General features: G+C 33.9%; 1 protein-coding gene across 15 annotated transcripts in view; it reads left to right on the forward strand.

The window, feature by feature from the left end:
- Positions 1-23,634, forward strand: part of LOC126744747 (proton channel OtopLc-like) — a 105,454-nt gene that overhangs the window by 65,318 nt on the left and 16,502 nt on the right. For 8 of the 15 annotated variants that reach the window (XM_050452279.1, XM_050452291.1, XM_050452282.1 and 5 more), the window contains 5 exons: positions 4,261-4,353; positions 9,105-9,453; positions 11,489-11,649; positions 12,035-12,212; positions 16,934-17,185. In XM_050452279.1, coding sequence (XP_050308236.1) covers positions 4,261-4,353; positions 9,105-9,453; positions 11,489-11,649; positions 12,035-12,212; positions 16,934-17,185 — 1,033 coding nt within the window. The remainder of the gene's footprint in view (positions 1-4,260; positions 4,354-9,104; positions 9,454-11,488; positions 11,650-12,034; positions 12,213-16,933; positions 17,186-23,634) is intronic. The other 7 variants (XM_050452286.1, XM_050452288.1, XM_050452283.1 and 4 more) reach the window with 4 other exon arrangements.

Raw genomic sequence — 23,634 nt, forward strand, 5'->3', positions numbered from 1 at the left:
GGCATCTAAACTAATCATTATATTCTTCCAGGCAATTAAAACGTATGCCTGAAATTATAAAAAACTACTCGAAATGCCTGGAATAATTTAAAAATGACTCTTAATGTTCCCGAAAAAATCTAAATTATCATTAAAATATCTGAAAGCATAGGTATTTTTTTACCTATTTCCAGGCTGTTGAATGCACTTTTTTTTTAACCTTTCAGGCATTTAAACTAATTGCTATATTATTCCAGGCAGTTGAAACTGATGCCTGAAAGTCATAGTACATTTTGTCAGATGCCTGGAAAAAAAAATTAATTTACTTTAAATAAGAAAAAGCATAAATTATCGTTAAATGCTTAGAAGGCGTAAGTATTTTTCACTTATTTTCAGGCATTTAAATGCACTTTCCAGGCATTAAAACTAATTAATATATTTTTCTCAACAGTTGAAATTTATATCTGGAAATTAGAAAAAAACGCTTTAAAGCTCTGGAAGAATTAAAGAATTACTTAAAATGTCTGAAAAAAAAATTTAATTATCTTATAGTCCCAGATAGAGTAGGTTTTTTTTATTTTTTTCTAGGCAGTTGAATTCACTCCTTTTTATCTTCCAGGCGTTTAAACTAAGCACTATATTCTTCCAGGCAGATGAAAATCATGCCTGGAAAGCATAGTAAAGTTTCTGAAATGCCTGGAAAAATTTAGAATTTAATTTAAGTCCTATAAAAATATAAATTATCGTCAAATGCTCAGAAATTGTAGTAATTTTGACTTTTTTCAGCAAAACCTTGATTGTATGTTATTATAGATTCTTAAGAATATAGGACATATAGGATCTTGCTATGCACAAGATGTTCTTAGTTATTTCCTTTTTAGTTTTTTATGTTGCTAATTAAGTTGAAATAAGCATTACTTAGTTTGTTTGTTTTTTAATTATATTACTTTGATATTTTTAATAACAAGTAATAATTTAATTAACGTTAATTCAAAAACTGCTCTTCCTAAAATAGTCTGAAGTAATTTTTTCTGACCTATATCCAACCAAAAAAAACTTACAAACTGGGGTCACGAGAAATAATTCATGATTAAAATAAGATTTTTTTTCTGTCTAGGAAATAGGTCTCGCAAGCAATGAAGTTTCGCTGGAAACAGACTCTGATTTAGATATACGTATTGGTATATTTACATTATGTCCTAATAGTAATTAGTGAATACTGAGTAACCGAAGTAGTCAAAATAATCATTTAGTTTTCAGATCGGTATTTGTCACTACGAGAATTGCCGAGTAACTAGTACTCAAATGACGAATAGTCACTTTTTCTCTATTATTCTTTCATATTTGATTACTAGTGACATATTTTCATATTACATTTAAAATTAGTATTTTTCTTCTCAATTTAGAGGCTTTAACTAATAATTCAATACAAGCCATAAGAAAGTAAGAAGAAAAAGGTTTTTCTGTTACACTGACAACGTCGACGCTGGCTGCGGTAAAATTTGCATTAAAATATTATGCAACGTTGTCGATACTTAAAAATAATAAAAAAAATTTACTTTCTTTTAATATTGCGATGCGCTCTAATCGTATCATATTGGAAACTCGTTTCAGTATTACAACATCAGTTGCATATATTAGTATCTTTTTCTACTCTTTGCAAAAGAAAAACAAGGAGACGTTGCTAACTTACCTACAATTTCCAAAACTTAAAACAATTTTTTTCTGGATGTTTCGACAAATTTCATGATTCCCTTCTTTAGCTTAACATATGTCTAAAAATATAATGCAACGTTGCCGATACACTAAACATTTCTGAAAAATTCCAAATATTTGTATTGTTGCAATGAGTTCTTAGGATCTTATTGAGAGCTTTATTCAAGGTTGCAATACCACTTACATTGACTATATTTGTCTTTCTTTTTATACTTTGCAAAAATACAAGGTAAGGTATTTATTTTTGATACACAAGAGATTGAAATAACAGACTATTAGTAAAGTTTTTAAATTTCCATTCAAATATAATGCGACGTTGTCAGCGCATCTGAAATTTCTAAAAGTGAAAATAATTTTTTTCCCAGATGTTTCGAGACTCACTCATTTGGTCATGCATCCAAAGTCAAGCTGGCCAAAGATACTTTTACTGTTTCTGTTACATTTGATTCAGTGTTAATATACCACTTGCTTTGAATATATTAGTATAACGCAAGCTGACTACTGTAAAATGGCGCACCTAAAATTTTCAAAAAATCAATTTTTTCCCAAAAAATTTCACCGAATTTCTTCTTTTCAGAGATCACTGTCTTACTGTCTGACTGTTCCTATAACACTGACTTGTTCATAAAAAAAATAATGCGACATTGCCAACGCATCCATAAATTCTAAAAAGTTAATAATTTCTTCATCAGATTTTTTTTGGGTTGCAAATGCACCAATTCTAAAACGTTGATTTCAATATTTCTGAGTAGCTTCAGTCGACCTGTAGTAACAGAGACGTGTTATCAACTAAAATTTAGGCGCGTTTCAAGAGATCTCTGGTACATTGAAGCATATACTTATAAAACTTGTAAATTTGTAGAATGGCCTTTTACACAAATTACAACTCATGACTAATAAATCCATAATTTAAAATACATAAATTAATGCGTCTCGCCATAATCGAGGCACGTCATAATCTCTCCTTGTCAATCACTTATGCCAACCTAACAAAACGTAATAACTGTCAACACATATGACGTTATATCTAAAGGCGCGAAATTCAAGTTTTAAAACTAAATACTACAAGTTTAAGAGTTTTATAAGTATATGTATTGAAGCATTGCTAGTAGTGCGCCCTTACGACGTTGCCACGCAACATCTTCAGTTAGTTCATAAACATCTGCTGCGTTCCCAACTTTGATTGCTTTAACAACCAATCGAGTTTCGCGGGTTAGAAATGATTTTCCATTGTCACACGTCTCGTACTCAAGACTTTCCAACGCATTTTTTCCTTTGAAAATTCAAATAGCTGTAATTTGGGTATTAAAGATAACATGACTCGCACACTTATTTCCACATTTAAGTCCGCCAAACCATCGACAGCCGCAAGTTCTCAGAATCTTAGGCAGCAACAAGTAGCTTTAATCAACAACGATATTATAGCAATCTTGGAGTGGGGCGGTAACAATCTGGTCAATTTTAACGCTAAAAAAACGCAGGCTGCAATATTTATGATGAAGACTAACCTTGGTGGCCCCGAGCTGGTTATGGCAGGGAAAACATTGCCAATGAAATCATCTTTACCTCTTCTAGGAGTCGAGGTCACCAACAGTGTGTCCTGGCATGACCACGTTGCCGAGGTCGCCAGGGCGGCTTCCAAAAAACTCGGAATGCTTTTCAAAACGAAAAAACTGTATACACCAGAACAGCTGCTGACTCTTTATAAGGCTCAAATACGCCCTTCCCTCGAGTATTGCTCGCATGTCTGGACCTCTGCACCCAAGCATAGTTTAAACCTGCTGGATTCTATACAGAAGAGAGCTATTCGTCTTATCGACAAACCAGAACTGACAAAGAGTCTGGATAGTCTGGAGCACAGGAGAAAGGTGGCTGATCTCTGTTTATTCTACCGTTATTAGTGCTCCTCTGAGCTGGCAGGCCTGACTCCACCCAGGGCTGTTCCGGCAAGAAGGACGCGTCTAGCAGTTGCGGCTCATCAACATCGAGTCCACCTGCCTACCCCAAGGACGTCGCTGTATCGGGACTTAGGTAACATCTTCTTTGTGGAACGGGCTTCCACCTCACATGTTTCCCGACGCATACAACCTACAGCGATTCAAGATAAACGCCCACAAATTTCTTCGCGGAAGCACCACTCAAATAGTGACATAGGACTTTCCTCTTGTGCTTGTGTTCACCATAAAAAAAAATGACTGACTGAAGATGTTGCATGCCAACGCCTTGAGGGCGCGCCACTAGCGATGCTGCTATGATTTCTTTAAGGAATTTAGGAAAACTGTAAAGAATCAAAAAAAAAATCAAAAATGTATAAAAATCGATATGATATTCCTGTAAAAAGTAGAATACATTATATTAATTTTTTTAAACGCTATATATAAACAACAACCCTTATCTTATATAATCATATTAATATATGGACTCCCAATGGCCTTTCTTAACATCTAACCTTCTCCCTTGCCTCCCTCACAACTCCATCATCCATGAATATTTTCAGTTTTATTTTTAGTTTTTTTTTTTTGCTTTTTGTGTTCTTATGTTGGGCATTTTGTGTTGTGCGTGTAGAGGGAGAAATTTCCACGCAAGATGCGTGACATGGTGCAAGCCGAAGCTGAGATCACTACTAACGGCACTAATGGTCGGGCGTTTGTCCAAAAGGTGAGCTCTCAAGGTGATCCGGACGCTTGTAGATTGAAAAAAGAGTAAAATTTGTGAATTTAAGGTAGATTTAAAAAAGAAAAAAAATCAGTTTTCATAATCATATATACAGTTTTAAGTCTCTTTATAACTTACAGTAAATCTGTCAGCTTACTTTATCAGATACAGTGACCTTAATTTATTTTTTGAAATGTCACTTTTAGATGGCGCCACAGGTATTTTGCATTAAAATACTATTTTTTAGAGATTTCAATTTTTCCTCTTTTAGTAATTTTACTTTTCCATATACACACCCTCCGTTATTGATTTATTCATTTTTCATTCTCTCATTAGTTCTCCTGAGAACATGAAATCTAATCAACAGCAACAAGTTGGACGTACAGTCTTTCTGTGAGTTTCATCAGAGTAACAAATTACACCTGTAGACTGTAGAGTCTCTGACAGTTGTTTTTTTGCTATATCTGCATTAAAGCGAGCTTTTGTTTTCCTCTGGAAATACTACTCCGACGGTATATAAGGCGCACTTATCTTATCCCATCACATTGGTCAATCTATCCATCACTTTGTCTTTTTTATTGGTAATTGACGTTGAAGGCCACAAAAGTTAAACTAGCGTAATCTTCAGGGCTGACAAAATTACTTATTGCTACATTTTTCAGCAGCTCTTGCATTGCATCAACTAACCATATTCGATCTTTCTATATTTGTCATCAAAGTTCCCAGTGATGTTTTAGTAGTAGGAGTATTATAATAAGCTTTCTCATCGAATAGTCCATAGACCGATGTCCATCCTCCATTTTTGAATCATTACTACTTATTAACGTTGAATGTCATAAGAGACCATAATGGATCTACCTTCTTGTCCATTGGTCATCTTTAACGTCATTTTCATTAAAATTTATAAAGGGTGAACTGATTCTCTATCTGTCTCAGGTTATACACGAGTTTCTGAGTAGTCTGAAGTGAAGCACTCTTTTACTGTCTAAGATAGTTGCAAGTTTTAACCAACTTATCCAAGAATAGAGGTGAAGTGATGTGTGAAATGATTGGTGCATTGCATATTAATACTTGGGTGCATTCGACTGATAGCAAAAGATCAAATAAATAAAATGTTTCTTCTATTGTTGTCACTCTTTCTTGATTCCTAGTTTCTTTATTACTCACTCCACTGATTTACGTTCATTTGTGTTAACTGACTGAACTGATCATGTTTGACCTGCTTTCCTGCACCATGGACTGCACTATAAATATCATCTTAAAACCAGGTTCATTCACTAACTGCCATAATAGTTCAAAATCAAACTATGAAGTTCTATAGCTGCCTAGTAACATTCTGGACGGGGTATCTCTAAGATCCTACTTAAGGTTTTCACACAATCTGATTCACCTTGTGATGGCAACAGTAAAATTTCTACTTGAATATTACTTGAGATAGTTATCAGTTATATATTTCAAAAACAATAATCAAAGTTACAATTAGTACATTCTTTTGTCCTTTTATTGAACATTAATTCTTTATACTCTCATTCATACTGAAGGCCATAAGAAATAGTAGTTCAACTCAGTTCCATTATTAAAATTATTTTCAAGCTACATAAATGGGAAGTTGCTCCAAATACCTGCAGTCAATTGTTCATCTGATAAGCACTTTTTTGTTTACTCATGAAACTCACAGTTATCACCAGTATGATTCTCATAAAACTCTTCTATGTAATGACATCTAAAAACTGTAAAGAAGTAAGAACTATAAGCTAAACACCCAAGTATAACGAATATTTATACAATTGGTAGTTTGTTGCTTGTCCATAGATCGATTCTCTGTATATTTGAATCATTAATTCCTCGTTTCTTCATTCATTCTTCGTCACTCCTTTACGTCTTTGAATCATTAACGCTGAATGCCATAAAACATCATAATGGATCCTTCATGACCCATCTTCTATTTCTCTAACGTTATCCAAAAGTTTCATCCAAGTTCCCAGTTCTAATGTAATTCCAAAACCAAAAATGTGGAAAAAGTCCATCATCTGTACCTTAATGACAGATTTACTGAATTAATTTACATATGTTAGACAGAGTGATTGTGGCAGATCCCCATTGTATAGAGTGTGATGGATAAGTTTAATTTATTTTGTAGTTGCAGTGTTGCCGCTTCTATTGAAATCTGGTAACATTGTCAAAAAATCCCAAATGTAACATGCACTCAATTTTGGGTATCTACGTGAATCACTGTCATATAAATTTTTTTTATAATTACTTTAAATTCACTTTTTTTTTGTAATTTAGGAACGTATTGCTAGAATCTGTTATAAAGAATCTCAATCAACCATTTTAAATTTTTAAAGGCTTTCTTCGAAAAAAAAAACAATACGTAATAGCCCTCTTAAATATGAATAATAACCCGCTTCTTTGCGCTTATTGCTTTACGCACTTTTAATTTCTTCGCTCTTAAGTATTTCTATTTAGTCCTTTGTTCCTTAATCCTCTATAGCACACACGCACAACCAGATCACTATTTTCTATATTTTCATTAGTGGGAGCTGTGACTAATTAATTATCAAAAATCAATAACTAATCAAAAGGTTATTAAGAGGCAACACAAGTTTTAGCTCTATTATTTCTAGTAAATGAACATTTGGGAGAAAAAAAGGAAACTACGAATAGCAAATCTAAAATGCAAAATCCTTAGAGAATATTAGAGCAATTGACTAAAAAATCTGGATAACTTCAATCAATTTAGTTTATTTTACTTTGGATCGAAAATGCTTATTTTACCCACCCTAGTACTCCAATCAATCCATTCAGGATATGGAGACTAAAAGATTCCCAGTATTCTATTGGTTCTACAGTCATCTCTACAAGGTCTATTGTATTCGCGGTAGTATTCCGATTACTCTACAGAGATGAGAGACACTTGTTCCTCTTAGAAACCTTCTTATCCAACTGGCCCAGTAGTAAGTAATCATTCTACATAGAATCTAATATCCAACAACAAATGGGAGTATTCCGTTCGTTCTCCCATAAAACCTTATCAGAAGCCTCTGGATCCCATTTATGTTACCCAGCATCTAGACTCTTAGAGTATACCCCAGTATCCCAATTATGGTACAGAAACTTTTCATTAAAGCCGCTTCTTGTACCTGAAGTATTGGCCAAAAGTCCATTGGCTTTTTCCGTGCTTCCGTAATTGTATCCAGGATAACGTTTTCTGCAGACACCATATCCTTAAGTTCAAAGGTCTTTAGGCATTTTCAGGAGAATATGGAACTTTTTCAGTTGTCACTATTTTACTGTCTACCACCAGTACACACTTTAGTACAATGGGTTTTAGATCTTCATCTACTCTTTGCCATCTCATCTTCTTTTTGCGATTTGCTAGTGAGACCGTTGAAGATTAGTCTGTGAATAAGGAAACTGATATTGAGAGGTCACTTATCGACTGGAAAATCTCTTCTATTTACTGGTTATTCTCAATCTTAACCAACCATCGCTTAACCATTTTTTTTCTGACTTAAGATCTAATCTCTTTAACCATATCACCAAGAACTCTCTAGTGAGAGAGCTCCAGAAGAGATATCGAGTAGTTCTATGCTGAGACAATATTGCTGATGTGCTACCATCTCATTAAGTAGATTGTTGGTTTCGATTCACCTTAATTCCAGTTTGGGTTCTACCCTAAAAAGCAAGTAAAGAAGTGAAATATTTAAAGTGACCTCCATATATGCTGTCAAAGTAGATCATAGGCCAGCATACCTACCATTGCTCTGTTGTACAAGTAAATCCGATTTTCATTGAACATCTCACTCTTTGCAATCTATTTATCAACTCTTCATGTAGTAGCCTTTATCTTCCATGGAGATATATCTGGGGATCTGGAAATCCAGACAACTCAAATCGATATCAAGAGGAACAGCTAATCTAGCAGAATGATTTACGAAACTTAGCCACTCTGTAAGGGGGATCTCTCTGCAGTTTCAATAATTCCATTTTTAACGTAGACTGTTCAAGTGTTGTCACTAAAAGGTTGATCCATATGTTGTTTTCGATCTGACCACTCTATCTGGAATGGAAATCACCATATAATTTTACTCTCATCAACGATCTTCATACCAAGAGATTCCCTTCATGAATAATACTGAAGCTCTTGACTTCCTAAATTAGATCTCTAGTCTTCTATTGGAATATGCGGTATTGAAGAGTTCCTTCATACTGCTAACCAATATCGGTTTACTCTTTTTCGGTTTTTTGTGATCTGGCATGGTCAACCCAAGGACAAGTGAAGTACTAATCCTTCACTCTTCAAAAAGTTCCTCCAAGTCTAGCAGTGCGGAAAATTCAACTTATACTTAGTAGCAGACATTAAGAGTGACCTAGACTTACTTCCTCGAAGCAAATAATTGATTCAACATCAATATTTCGATAGTACTTGGTCGAATGCCTTATTACATTCAAAGTTAATTTTTTCGAAAGAATCAAAATTTGCCAAAAAGGAAGTTTTCTGTTGAAATACTTCTACTATTGCATGTGAGTTGAAGCTGTAAGGTTTAAGGGAACTTAGTGGTTTCTCTTGATTCCAAAATGTTGCTATTCTCTCAACATCTCATATTCCAAGATAATTTTTTTCGTTAATTTAATTTTTACTCGCAGCTCCCCTATCTCGGCACATTATATTTGTTTTGTTTTTCATTTTTCGTTCGTTTTTGTTCCTTATTTTTGGTTTCTTTTCCGTTCGTTGTCCCTACGTCGCATAGAGCACCACGTACCGACGCAACAGCGAAGGCGTGGTCGACGCCGAGGACGTGGTGCCGGTGCCCGTGATCGAAATTACCGAAAAGGCCCGACAAAAGGGCGCGTCACATGACCAACTACGTCACAACTCTTCACAGGGCCCCCAGCCGCCAGAGGGAGCCGGCGCGCCGCCTCCGCCCGCCCCGCCACCGTCCGCCCCCGCTGCGCACGTCAACAATGTCGACGTAGAGGGCGGCGCCGCAGTCGTACCCGAACGGAGTCCCGCGCAGCAGCCGAAGGTCAAGTGCAAGAGGAAGACGACGCAGAACGACCATAGTCACGGGAGTTTCTTCTTGAGAATTGGAGCAATAGGTTTGTATCACAGTCTTATCAATCTGTGTGTTATAACTAGGGGTTGAACGTTGAAAAACTGTTTGTTGAAACGTGTCTGAATTCTTATTTTGCTTTTCCTTATTTTTGCTTCTTACAATTATTCTTCTTCGTCGTCGTCTTTTTCCTCTATCTACCATTTTCCTTTAACATATTTTTAGCAAAAATGTACGGAAGGTTAAATTAATGTATTAGAGGCAATTATTTGAAATGCATAAGACTTTAAGCAAGTCTTATTCAAACATGGCTTTTTAATTTCAAATTTGTTGCAATTTGATCGTCTTTTTCTTTTTGTTCTTCGTTAGCTTATTTTCCTCCTCCTTCTCCTTCTTTTTCTTTTTCATGAGGTAAAAAATGTCCTGGAAGTTCCTTCCTGGAAGTAGTTTTTGTTCTTATTTCTCCTTCTTTTCTGTTTTTTACTTCTTCTTTTTCTTCATGCTGTTCCTCTGTCTGGATTTTTTCTTCTATATGTTTCATTTAGCTTTTATTAAGTGAAACTCAAGTGGCAGGCATAAATTAATAAATTAAGGAAGTTATTGAGTGTTAATTAATTTTTTCCCCGATTTCTTTTAATGTTGTACATTTGTTGTACAGTGTAAAAAAAAGATAAATCTGTTAAATAGAACTAGATAAAAATGTATGGCAAACCTAACATACTTGAGATAATCACTTGCTTGAAGATTCTTTTAAACTTAAATTTATAGTTGACGAAGAGTTTGTTCGTCTTCTTTTCAAGTTCTTCTCTTTTTTCTTTTTCTTAATCTTTACCTTCTTCTATTTCTTCATCTTCTTCTTATTCATGAATTAAATGATTGATGCAACAAGTTGTAGCTAATATTATCATTTCATAATCACACTCATCGCCGTCATCCTCCATATTCATTTAATCCATTGATAAAGTGAGTTGTAAGTAATAAAGGATCACAATATAATAATTTCCTTTTACAGTTTTTGACCTTGGAAGTATTATTCTACTTCTTCTTCTTCATGAACAAAAGTAAGAGAGAGAAATACCAACACACCTTTAAATCTCTGACAGTTTGCTTTTATTCTTGTTCCTTCTTGTTCTTTTCTATTTTTTGTTTTGTTTCTGGATTACCTTTAAGGTCAGTCCTAAACATTTTCATTGTCATTTTTTATAAGAGCTGCATGAGAGAAAGAGAGATAGATCCACTAGATAGAACCGGCTAGATCAAAAGAGGTGGTAGATATGTCATTTTACGCAATGCACTTGGAGTAATCGTTTGTCGAAAGAATTGTTTAAAGTCAAACTTTTTCTCCTTCTTCTTCTTCTTCATGGGCAAAAGCAAGATAGAGAAATACCAACACACCCTCAAGTCTGTGGCAGTTTGCTTTAATTCATATTTCTTTTGTTTCTTTTCTTTATTCATGTTCTTCCTCTGTTTTCAAATTAAGGAACTTATTGCGTGAGTGTTGATTTATTTTTTCCTGGATTCCTTTTTAAAGCCAATCTTGCACATTTCCATAACAACTACATACATGAGAGAAAGAGATACTGAATACTTGAAGTCTTCACTTGCTTGAAGAATTTTTTGATCTTGAATTAGTAGTTGCAGTTTGTTCGCTGTTTTCTTCTTCTTCTTTATCTTATCCATTTCTTTTTTAATTTTCACCTTCTTCTATTTCTTCATTTTCTTCTTATTCATGAATAGAATGATTGATGTAACTGAAACTAAAGAAATGAATGAAAGAAGAGAAGATATTCATATCAATGGAATAAGATAAGATGAATTGTTTTCCCAGTTTTCTTAAATCGTTCCATCATGACCATCATTATATTTTCATTAAATAAGGTGCGAGTAATCAAATAAGATGAATAGGAGCCATTAAGTAAAACTTTAGATATCAATAACAATTCTTCAATAGTTGAAACAATCATTAATTTGGAGCTGCTATTACCAGCTCTTAATCATACTGATCATCGTCATTCTCCATATTCAGTCGACCAGTTTATAGACTGGGTTGGTCACATTATAATTTTCATTTCCTTTTACAGCTTTTGGCCTGGGCACGATGATCTACAACGGTCTGGAATTCGGGGTGTTCTTCGAAATCCCATTTAACTCACCGTGCTACATGATCTTGAGAGGGGTGAACCCGGTTTTGCAGATGATCTTCACCTTTATGCAAATGTATTTTATATTTATGAATTCGAGGGTAAGTATCATAATAATTCATTCAGTATCATGGTAGTACAAAGGCTTGGACTAGGATTCTCCATAGTCTCTGAGATGGGTTGGGTTGATTGAGTTTACTTTAAAGTTAAGCTCTTAGAGCGACTCGGACTTTGACTGACGACTATTGACGTGGTAAATCGTAAATAAATAAGTGAAGCAGATGATGTGACCTGGTCTCTATAGAAGGACAACTAGGTAGAATTTCCGTGTAGATAGTTACAACATTGAGATGAATAACTGAAGACCATCAGTTCTCTCCCGTAAATAAATCTCACTGATAAAGCCATTAACTTATGCAGAAAACCATTTACTTTATAATCTAATAAGTTATAGCCAAATTAAGATTTTTTAAAATCCTTTTTCAGTTAAATATCCATCGATTCAAAGTGGTGGCACGATTCGGTCTTATGCATGTCGTAGCCACCAACCTTTGTGTGTGGATCAGGACTCTCGTCTTGGAATATATTAAGGAGATTACCATTTATCACAGGGACCTTTTGAATGGTACTTCGGTATCTCCTACGAGTATCGCTCCCTTTGCAGGTAAGTCTTGGTATTCATTTTAATTTAAAGGTTGAATAATAGTGGTAATCATCGTGAATGCACTAACAAAAATTTCATTTTCATTGGACCATATGGTAGTTTATTCCTTATTAACTTAATGAATAAAGTTATTTACAGTTCAGTGTTAAGTCTGGTGAGGAAACTGGCTATCCATTTACGCAAAAAAATTACTTCTTTGATCACTAACGAGATTAATATTTCATCGTATCCAAGGCAATAAAGAAAAGTCACTTCGAAGATAAATCGTCGCCATATCGAAATCACTGCTTTCTTTTTTTACTTACAGGACAATAGACCTTTTAATCACTGATGATATAGATATGGTTCTTCAATCAAAGGCAAATTACTAGCTACTGGTCAATAACAAGATAAATATTTGTTGCGACCTATCCGATAACAAAAAAGCAATTTCTACCTGCGTTAAATAAAATTTACTAATCACTGATGAGCTAAATAGTTACAAGTTTCAAAACTTGTGCTGTTTTTTTGACAAAATCACTGAATACGAACCGAGGAAACTTCAGTCATTCAATTATTCATTTATGGCTTAATCATAAAACAGATGGGATCTAAGTTTATCGACCCAAACCTTACAAATCATTGTAAAAAAGATTTGAAAAAATAAGTTTTTGACTGGTTATGTACAAGGAAGGACACTAGGGAGATAACCAATTACCGTATGCAAACCGATCAGACATAAAACATGCTTAAGGAAAAAAATACTGGTTTTACTAGTTATACATTACTACCCTACTGGGGCTACTTGCACACGTTTTCAGCACATTTCCCAATGTACCCCCGTACATTGTAACTTTACAACTTTGCAAAAATTACAATATACCGACCTATTTAAGGGCTACCCATGGCTGGTATAAAAATTGAAAGAATGCAGCCATTGGTCCCAAAAAAAATTTGTTTGTGGGGTGTGCAAGTTACCCCATGGTTGGGGCAACTTGCACATCCATGAAAAATTGTTTATAAATTGCATTCTAAAGCATATTCTGTGCATGTTACCCCTTAATCATATGAAAAAAAACCTATAACAAGGGCCACCGTTACAACCAACTAAAAATCAATATTTTTAAAGAAAAAATAATATATTGTCAAAATATATGAAACTTAAAACAAATTCTGTAAATGCTTAGAAATATTAATAAGAAGTTATTAAGTGTAAAAAGTGTAAAAAAGCAAAACATTGGCTAATTATTATTGTCAACTAGGAAGTCCTTGTCGGCAACACTGTCATCGACTGGAGTCATTCATTGTCTTCCGAATCCTCACACCATTCGCATTCAAAATAAAGGTCTTTGCTGTCTTTATTACAGGTTCCACAAATCCAAGCTCGACACTTCATGCATTGTATCCAATCAATTGCGCCTCCGTAGTCTTTCCAATTAATCTTGCAGATACCACACTGGAAGTTATTAGTCTTTCTTTCTCTCTTGCTTTTCCTGGTAGGGAGTTGCTGAGTGTATGGCAAAACGCTAGATGAAGAGGGTCCTGGTTCTTCGGCTGTAGTTCGAAATTCCTCAGGAACGATTAGAGGATTTTCAGCAATATTAGGGTCTGTAACAGTGCAAGACGCATCACTTCCAGGTTCGACTTTTTTTCCCCTTTTGCGTTTTTTCTCAACCCCTGTTCCACGGTGCTCTTTCAACAAATCAACCAAGCTGTTGTCTAAGACTCTTTCGATGTCCAGGAAATGCACTTTAAAACTTCGTCGGAACTTGCAGGATGCAAACCAGTTGCTCTAAATCCTGATTTGAAATTCTCTGCTACATTTTGACTTACCCCTTTCCACAATCTGTCCAGTAGGTTCGGAAATTGTTCTTTCGGGATACAGCCTTGGACCGCGACTCTTTTCTGCACTGATCGAGAATCTCTCTCCATTTTCTTTTCATAGGCGCAAGTACGGCCACATCAAGGGGCTGCATTAAATGCGTGGCATTGGCTGGGAAGGGAGTTATAGATGTTATTTGTACCACATGCCTCAATCACCTGTGGTGAAAAGTGGCTTGCCAGGTTGTCACCAACGAGAATCATCTGGTCGTTATTTCCTCTGGTGGATTCGACGTGAGGCAGGAAAAGCTGGAAGAACGAATAAGTTTATGTCGAACCATCCGCTCGCACTGCTCGCATATTTTGTTCCTCGTGGTCCACCTTGCGTCCAGTTGTCATAAATATTCAAAGCTTTATAGACAACCATTGGTGGTAAAAGGTTTCCATTGGCATTTCCACAAACCATTAAATTGATCGTAGCCCGGGAATGCTCCTGAACTCTTTCCACTCTCTTCGTGTTCCTTGGCACTACCACCTTCCTGGACCCAGGATTATCTGTAACGTTGGTTTCATCATAGTTATACAAATGTGAGTTTTTCACTTCTCTAATTGCTAAGTCAATATTATTAAAGAAATTTAAAACTTCATTACGATCCACTGATGCTCTGGATCTCTTTATGTTTGAAGCCATTCTAACGCTTAAATGGTTCCTTTTTATAAATAATTGTAAGAAATCAGGTCTAGGGAAGTTATTTTTGAATATTCGAACATTTTTTCCTTGTTTGTTCAAGAATTTTTTATTACGTCACGAATATCAACTTTTGTGAAAGGAAATCCCCAATTTGCTACAACACCCAATGCCTTTGAAATGAGAGCCTCTTCTTGATCACTTAAAACCTTTGGACGACCAACTGATTTCGAGTGTGCACCAAGAAGTCTTCGACCTAACGTAGTCCGTTCTACTTTGAAAGTTTCGGCTGCTAATTTCCTCGACATACCCGCATTTACAGCATCTACCGCTTGGCGCAAGGCGTTCTCTGAGTAATTTGCTCCCGGAGTTTTTTTGTACCTACGAACCATTTTTATACTTTATTCAACTATGCTCATCGAACTTCGAAAAATCTTAACGGTAATTTTGATGATACGATGAAGATAATTGAATCTAAAAATCACTGTTGTTCTTCTATTCAACCTCAACGTCTCAATAGTGATTTTCAATAACCAGTGAAATAATTATTTTTTTTGTCGGCGTAGATTCGATAATTATTGCTCTTGACAGTGTTTTTTAAGGTTCATCGACGTAGAACGAGTAAAACTAGTAAAAAAAAAATTTTTTTTCTTCGACTTAAATACGATAATTATTTATCTCATTAGTGATTTTTTAAATATAATAATGTTTTCATCGCACCTTAATAATCACTGTAGAGATTTGTATTAAAAGTTGTTTTTATCAGTTTGGATACGCTAATTTATTACCTTATCAATGATTTTTAAGTTTCAATTATGTTCATTGTACTTTAAAAATCAGTGTTGAGATTAAGCAATAGAAAGTAACTTTTATCTGTTTTGATATCATAATTAATTATATAAACAGTGATTTTTAAGTTTAAATATGTTTATCGTATCTTAAAAATCACTGTTGAGATTTATATTAAAACTAATTTTAATCGGTTTGGATACGATAATGAATTATCTAAACAGTGATTACTACGAGCGTTTTATTGGTTTTGACTGGTAATTTTTAACTATAATCTCAATAGTGATTTTTTACGTTGAATATTTACGATGAATTGAAATTGAATATTAACGATTTTAAAGATACGATGAACATATTTGAGCCTTACAAATCACTGGTAATCATCGATAAAAATAACTTTTAATACAAATCTTAACAGTGTAGTTTATTGTTTTTACTGGTATTTTTAAGTGTGCACTTTTGAGAATAATAATCTTTCAGTTTAAAAATCACTGTAATAAATGAATATCGGAGCTAAACCATTAAAACAAAAATATTTTACTTGTTCTAATGGTAATTTACATAGATAAACCTTAAAAATCACCAATGAGATAAATAATTATCATATTCAAGCCGAAAAAAAATATTATTGTTATTTACTAGTTTTACTGGCTATATTGATGAACTTTAAAAAAACACTGTCAAGATAATTAATTATCGAATCTACATAAAAAATTTATTATTTCACTAGTTATCAAAAATCACTATTATACTATAAATAATTTTCAAATCTAAATCAATAAAAGAACATTTTTGCTTTTAATAGCTAAATATATCAATGTATCTAAATCACGGTTAAGATAATTGATGCTCAAATACAAACCAATGATAAAAACAATTACTTAATGCTGCTTAGATACTTGAATCTTAAAAATCACTGTTGAGATAATTCGTTATCAATTGAATAAGAAAAATAAATCATTTATTTACTGGTTTTGGGTGGATACATTATTAAAATCACAGCAGACGATGATTTTATTGTACCCAGGGCCATTAAAGGAAAAAATAATAGTTACCTTCAAAAATCATTGCAGAGATAAATTTTAAATAGAAAAGAACTTATCCAATGAGGCTTAATACACAATAAATTTCTCCATTTAACTGCTGCAGTAAACATTAAATATTTTAAGATCACTTCTATAATCAAGAGTTATCATAGACAGAAACCATTTACTGAAAAAATATTTATTCACTGATTTCGAATTGATTGATCGTTGATCAATCACTGAAGTTATACAGCAGGTTACTGCATCTCTGCGAATTAAACAAACAAAAAATCACTGCTAAAAAAAAAATTTTACCACAATCAAGCCAATAGAAAGAGAAAAAAAATGGAAAAACGGGCATTAAAATGACCTGAAGTTCATGTCTTATTCATTTTTTAGTCCGCGCCTACTTTTTCCAGAAAGCATCAAACAGCACACGCTTCGCAATGCAAACACCATTTTGGGTACCCACCTTGCGAAACCCGACGTAATACCCAGTACCACCACAACCAGTACCACTACCACCACGGCCACCAGCTTATTGGCTGCAACTATAGCAGCCACCCCATATAACGTTAAAAAGATCGTCAGTACTACCGCACGTTCAGTTTACCCTTATTTTAATAATATTATCACTACGACGACGAGTTTACCCACCACTACCACCAGAAGTAAGTGGTGAAAGTTTGTTGTAGTAATGTTTGTAATAAAGTAGTCCATAGTGATAGATCTAGCGCTAGGTAATAAAAACTATCGGAACATAACGTTTGTTCAGAAAATACGGTTAAAGTAGATGAAGAAAATTAGGCCAGAGAAATGGAGTATATCCAAGTAATGTGCATCCAGTTGCAGTTTTTTAAAAGACTTGTGCTCACTGTAAAGCAGGTAAGAAATGTCCAGTTTTCCAAGTAGAGCTCAGCCGTAATTGAACTATTGAATTGAACGATGACGGTGAATCGACAAAGATATTTCCCTTCTTCTAGTACCTACACCTCGCATGTTTTCTTGGGATTCACTTTGTGGGTTGGGTGTATTTGTCAAAAGCTGAGTGGCAATTTCGATTTTAAAATCTAAATATTGTTGTATTTTGCGTGGAAGTATTTTAAATATTTTTTTATCTCCTCGATAAAAAAACTATGAGTTATTGTTTGCTAGATCAAAGAAATGGAAAATGACCCTTACAGTCCATTTGTTTGATCTAGCTCGAATTCTATAATAGCTAGTCATTCGGTCCATCAAGTCAATTCCTCCCATACAATCGTTGTATTTAGCAACAACGTAAGGTCTTTTAACCTGAATGTATTTAGAGTCTTTCTTAGACCACCTTTTACACTTATCGCTAGGTTGAATTCCTAGAGCAGTAGATGCCAAAAGTACAGATTTCAGATCATACCATTGTACAACTACTATTTTGCCATCTTGTCTTACAATTTGTTCCGAGCTGCCTCTACCTATCTTGGCCATCATTTTTTCCGAAGTTAAATTTGCTGCCGCTGGTACACGAGATTTCATAATGGTTCCAGTACAATATTTCTCTTGTTGACGAAGATATTCGAGAAGTGGTATTGTCGTGAAATATCTATCGCAGTACACATGAGTTCCAGGAAATAATGTCCTTCCAAGGCGAACAACAGCAGAAGGTTCGACACCAAGTCGTTTTGCAGAATCATCTGGAATAGTATCAATTAAAAATAAATAACAAACAGGGGCAGCAACAACAAAATTTTTCAAGCCCTCTGGATTTGGCTGTCCTCTAACGAACTGCTTCATTTTACAAGTTCCTGTAAATGGGATCATCTGTTGATCTACATCAACCACTTTCTCTCTAGATAGCTGCAAACACCCCTGCCATACTGCTTTTATAATAGGACGTACTTTCCAAAATTTGTTAGACCTGCGTACCTCTTCAGCGATGACGATTTTAAGGTTACTTCTTATAGCAAAAAATCTATCTCGAATCATTGAATCTGCAATAGCTGAAACTTTAGTGGTTTTTGCACATTTTGGGATTTTTTAGACAGGACATCAAACAAACTATTCCAAAAAAATATTTAATCTCATTAAGAGTCAATTTAAGAGATACTCCTTTAAGTTCAACGTACCTTGCATTTGTGCAATCACACACTTTTTGGAATAACTCATCTTCAAAGTACATGGCTAAATACGATTTTGCAGTCCAATCATACCGGAGCTCTGCGCTGCATTCACTAGAGGGGCCTTCAAAATTTGGAGGTGCAAATGTATCATCTCTTCTCCAAGACTTTCGCTTTAAAGGATCCACAGATTGCTTGGCCGTTTTAAAGTTTTCTCTCAGGACACTAAGAGGAATTCTATCTTCTTCTTCTTCCTTCTCACTGCTGCTTACTAGTTCTTTAATAATTATTTCTTTTTCTCTCCCCATTAAATTATCCATAGTTTGAATTTCTTCTTCATCATCAGACATTTCAATGTCAGAGTCATCATTTCCAATGATTTTTAGTATTTGTTCCAATTTTTCGTCATCTTCCCCTGGCCGAAGCACTCTTTGATTGCCAAATATTCCTAAAATAAATTTTATGAGTTAATTTAAAATGTGCATGAGATAGACCCAATGTCCATTTAAATGGACGCGAATAACTTAGGGTAATACAAAACTTTTTTTTTTTTATTATTGTAATGTTATTTAAATTTGTCTATTAAACATTTGCAAATAAAAACTTTCACAAAAATCATTACAAAACGTTAAAAAATAGGCTACATACCATTATAACGAGAACCACGTGCAGCCGCCATCACAACAGAAAGCAAACAACTGATTCCCAGCACATGTGCACAATTAAAGTCGACTGAATCGGACTGGGCGGCAGCACCGAAGTGTCCAACGTAGTGGATGCGAGGTCTAAGCTGCTTAAATAATAAATTAACGAAACTGGAAACATAAAACTGGCATGTCCATTTAAATGGACGCTAGGTCCCAGGAGGAAATACAAATGTTAAAATAAACAGCTTATCTACCGTAGCTGTTCTTATTAAGAACAAATAATTATTTAATATCTATATTTTAGTAAGAACAATTAAGGTAGTTTGTCATAGTTTTTGGCAGATAACATAACAATGTTTCTTCTTTATGCTATTCTATTCTATTTCTATATGCTGACGTTATATGAAGTGACTAGGCTTTTCATGAAATGGAAAATTTAACTATAATACTTATACATAAATATTCTTGAATTGAATCTTGAAAATTGAATAATAACAATGAGTTATTGTCTTAACATCGAACTAAGTGCTAACCCATTTTTGATACGACGTTTTTCTAATCATAAATAAAAAATGGTTCCTTCAATCAGAATAGAACGCTACCCTCTAATTCATTGTACTCAAAACAATTCTTGTTAAAAAGTCTTCATAAAATGCGTTTACTGCCAAGAAACCTTGTAAACGATAGTATACCGCTTATATCAATTATTAACCTATTACATAAATTAATGGGAAGTTTTAGCTAAGAAATTTTTAGATTACCTGTATGCAATTTTTTTAGCATTTTTAATACTGGACTTATAACGCCATGACGAAAATGTCTGTTCCTCATATTCATTCAACCATTCCACGACATCTTTTTCATTTTTCATGTTGCCCCTATACAAATTTTCGGTAACTTTTATTAGTCTCTCCATAATTAATTAATTATTACACTAAATTATTGCACGAATTGTAACGAAGTAATATTGCACTGTAATACTGCACGAACAGAGAACGAATATTAACGGATTGTTGACACGTGGTCAGTCGATTTAATAGAAAAACCGCGCCAACGACATTGCAACAATCCGACTTGTGTTTTAGCACCGTCCAACATTCTGACCCTAATTTTGGCACTTTGCATTTATTAGCGAAACGAACTCAAATCGACCAATTAAATTCGCCCGGGTGTCAAATCCTATACCGGAATGTTAAAATGCATCCGGGACCAAAGTACTTCTGAAACGTTACCTACATGATCAGTGCACAACAAGATGTCCTCTTTCTGGAAATGCTTGAGGTAACATGCCTACATATGCTGCAAGCTCTTTGGAGATCAGCTGGGAACTTCAGGGTACACCTGGCTCAGCTACTCCTAACTGATAAGGCATAGTAGCTAAGTTCAGATACAGAAATGATTGTAGCTAAACTAATAACTAGTCAACCAGCAAAGAACTAGTAGAGAGCGTTCACAAAAAAACTGTCTGTCTGAAATATTCGTACTTGAGAAGACCAGAAAATAGAGCTGTAGTTAGTATCTATACAGGCCTTATCGAAGAGGGATATGCCTCAATGTCCTCATCGTTCCTTTGTTTTGTGACGCAGAGCAGTCAGTAGTTGATGAGAACAAAATCTACAGTCTGTGTTTAAATTACGAGGGCGGGTCAATAAGTCCGTGACTTTTTGGATAAAAGACAGGTTTTTATATAAAAAGTTATTTTATTTTTCAACATAGTCTCCTTTGAGTTCTATACACTTAGTCCAACGTTTCTCCAATTTTTTTATCCCTTCGGAAAAATATGATTTGTCGAGGTCATCAAAATAGGCATTTGTTTGAGAGATGGTTTCGTCGTTGGAGTCAAATCTCTTTCCGCCGAGCCATTTCTTTAAGTTTGGGAATAGGAAATAGTGACTGGGGGCTAAATCTGGAGAATAGCGCGGATGAGGAAGTAATTCGTAACCTAATTCATGGATTTTTGCCATGGAAACTGCACATGTGTGGACCCTTGCATTGTCCTGGTGGAAAAGAACTTTTTTTTGGCCAAATGTGGTATTTTTTTTCAGTTCCTCATTGAATCTATCCAATAAGTTGGTATAATATTCTCCATTGATTGTTTTCCCCTTTTCAAGATAATCAATGTGGATTACACCGCGTGCATCCCACAAAACGGTCGCCAGGACTTTATTGGCTGACAAACCCACCTTTGCCTTCTTGGGCGCTGATTCACCCCGAGAAATCCACTGTTTTGACTGCTGTTTGGTCTCCGGCGTGTTGTGGTGGATCCACGTTTCGTCCACGGTGACGAAACGACGCAAAAATTCGTCCATATTGCGGTTGAATAACGCCAAACACTCCTGGAAAATTGTCACACGGTTGCGTTTGTGGTCGATTGTGAGCAAACGCGTCACCCATCTTGCGGAAAGCTTTCTCATATCCAAATGATCATTCAAAATTGAAACTACTGAACCATGTGAGATGCCTATGGCTCCCACAATCTCTCTCACTTTCAATCTTCGATCGGCTAAAACCATACCGTGAATTTTTTCGATTGTTTTGGATGTAGAGACCTCGACGCAGCTTCTTCAAATTTTGACAGGCGTCAACTGACAGTTCTCTGTTGACAGGAGCAGAGTTGCCATTTCCATTAAAAGGCGCGAAATTCAAAAAGTCACGGACTTATTGACCCGCCCTCGTAGTTACAAATTAGTTGTAAAATAGTTAAGAATCTGCAAAAAAGAAAATTTAAAAAATATGAATTAAACAAATCTAAAGAGCTGAGAAGAAGCTAAAAAAGTAAAGCCTGAAAGATTCAAGGATATTAAAATTTAAGGAATGAAAACCGGGAAAATTGTAAATTTAATTTAACTACTTATGAACACTAAAAAAAGTAAAAAAAAGAAAAACCTAAAAAGTTAAACATCACAAAAAATAGAAATTTGAATTGGAAAATTTTAAGCAGCAATTTGAAACAGTGAAAACTGACTTGGAATTACAATGGACAATTGGAATATTCCAATTTATTTAATCAAGTGTTTTAATATAAAATTAAACGGCGTACAAAACCTGAAAAGCTATAAATGTGAAAAAGTTTAAAACTTAACAATATAAAAAAGTATAGTTAAATAACTGAAAAACTAAGTAACAAAAGGATGATGAAACACTCATATAAATTAAAATTGAAGAAATGATAAACAGAAAAAATGAAATTCAGGAAACTCAAAAACTGGACAAAAAACTCAAAAATAATCAAAATCTGAAGCACTGATAAGATTAATTAGAAATTGGCAAAGTGTTTAATTAATTTTATTTAATTAATATTATTATTTCAATTTTTAATGTTACTGAAGAAGGAAGAAACTAACTAAGAAATGCAATAGAAAATTGAAAAATCCTAAGTCCGAATCCGAAGTTTTAATTAACCAAGTCTTTAAGTGCGAACAGTATAAAAAGAATTTAGGAAAATAAAAAAATTAAAAAAAAACTAAAGATTTAATTTAAGAAACTGGAAATTTTAAACGGTTTAACTTGAAATGCGGAAAATATGCAAAAAGAAATTCAGAAATTTCAATTTTAAAAAATCGAGAAGTAAGACAAAAAATAAATCCTGAAAACCTGAATAAATTAAATTTCAAGAAATGAAATGAAAAATTAATTACGTTTTTATTACAGAAATTAATTTTTTCCAATGAAAGCAGTATAAAAAAAAATAATTTTCGAAATTTGAAAAAGGATAAAGCTGACTAACAAATGCAATGAAAAATTGGAAAATTGCAAATTTTATTTATAAAAAGATGGTTAACTTTTTAGGTTCGGACCTAAATATGTAGTATAAAAAAAATTTTTAAAAACTGGAAATTTATAAAAAATTAAACACAAAAAAACTGAAAAAATTAAGTTCGGAATATTAAAAAACTGGAGAATTCCAATAAGAAAATAAAGTCTAAAAAATTGAAATTTGTGATTGATAAAATTTATTAGAAATTGAAAAACACTGGAAAATATAAACAATTATTATAATTTAAAAAACTGGAAAAGTAAAATATAAAAATATAGACCTGAAAAACTAAAAATCCGCAAAACATATAATATCTGAATTCAATTAAAAAATCTCAAAAACCGAAAAGTAAGAAAAAAAATTAAACTTAAAAAATTGAAATAAATTAAAAAACCAAGATATGACAGACTGGTATGAGCTGATAAAAATGAAAGAGAAATCGAAAAACTAGAAAATTCCAGTTGTTTCATTTACATTTCATGAAATTTTTAAGTTATAATCTAAACTGTATAAAGACATTAAAAAAAGAAACTTAAGATGCTACAAAAAAATGGAAATATTGAAAGTTGGGAAATTGAAAAAGTGGAGATTTTGAATATTGAATAATAATATCTGGAAAATCG

This window comes from Anthonomus grandis, chromosome 14 (genome assembly GCF_022605725.1).
Source record: "Anthonomus grandis grandis chromosome 14, icAntGran1.3, whole genome shotgun sequence".
Taxonomy (NCBI): Eukaryota; Metazoa; Arthropoda; class Insecta; order Coleoptera; family Curculionidae; genus Anthonomus; species Anthonomus grandis.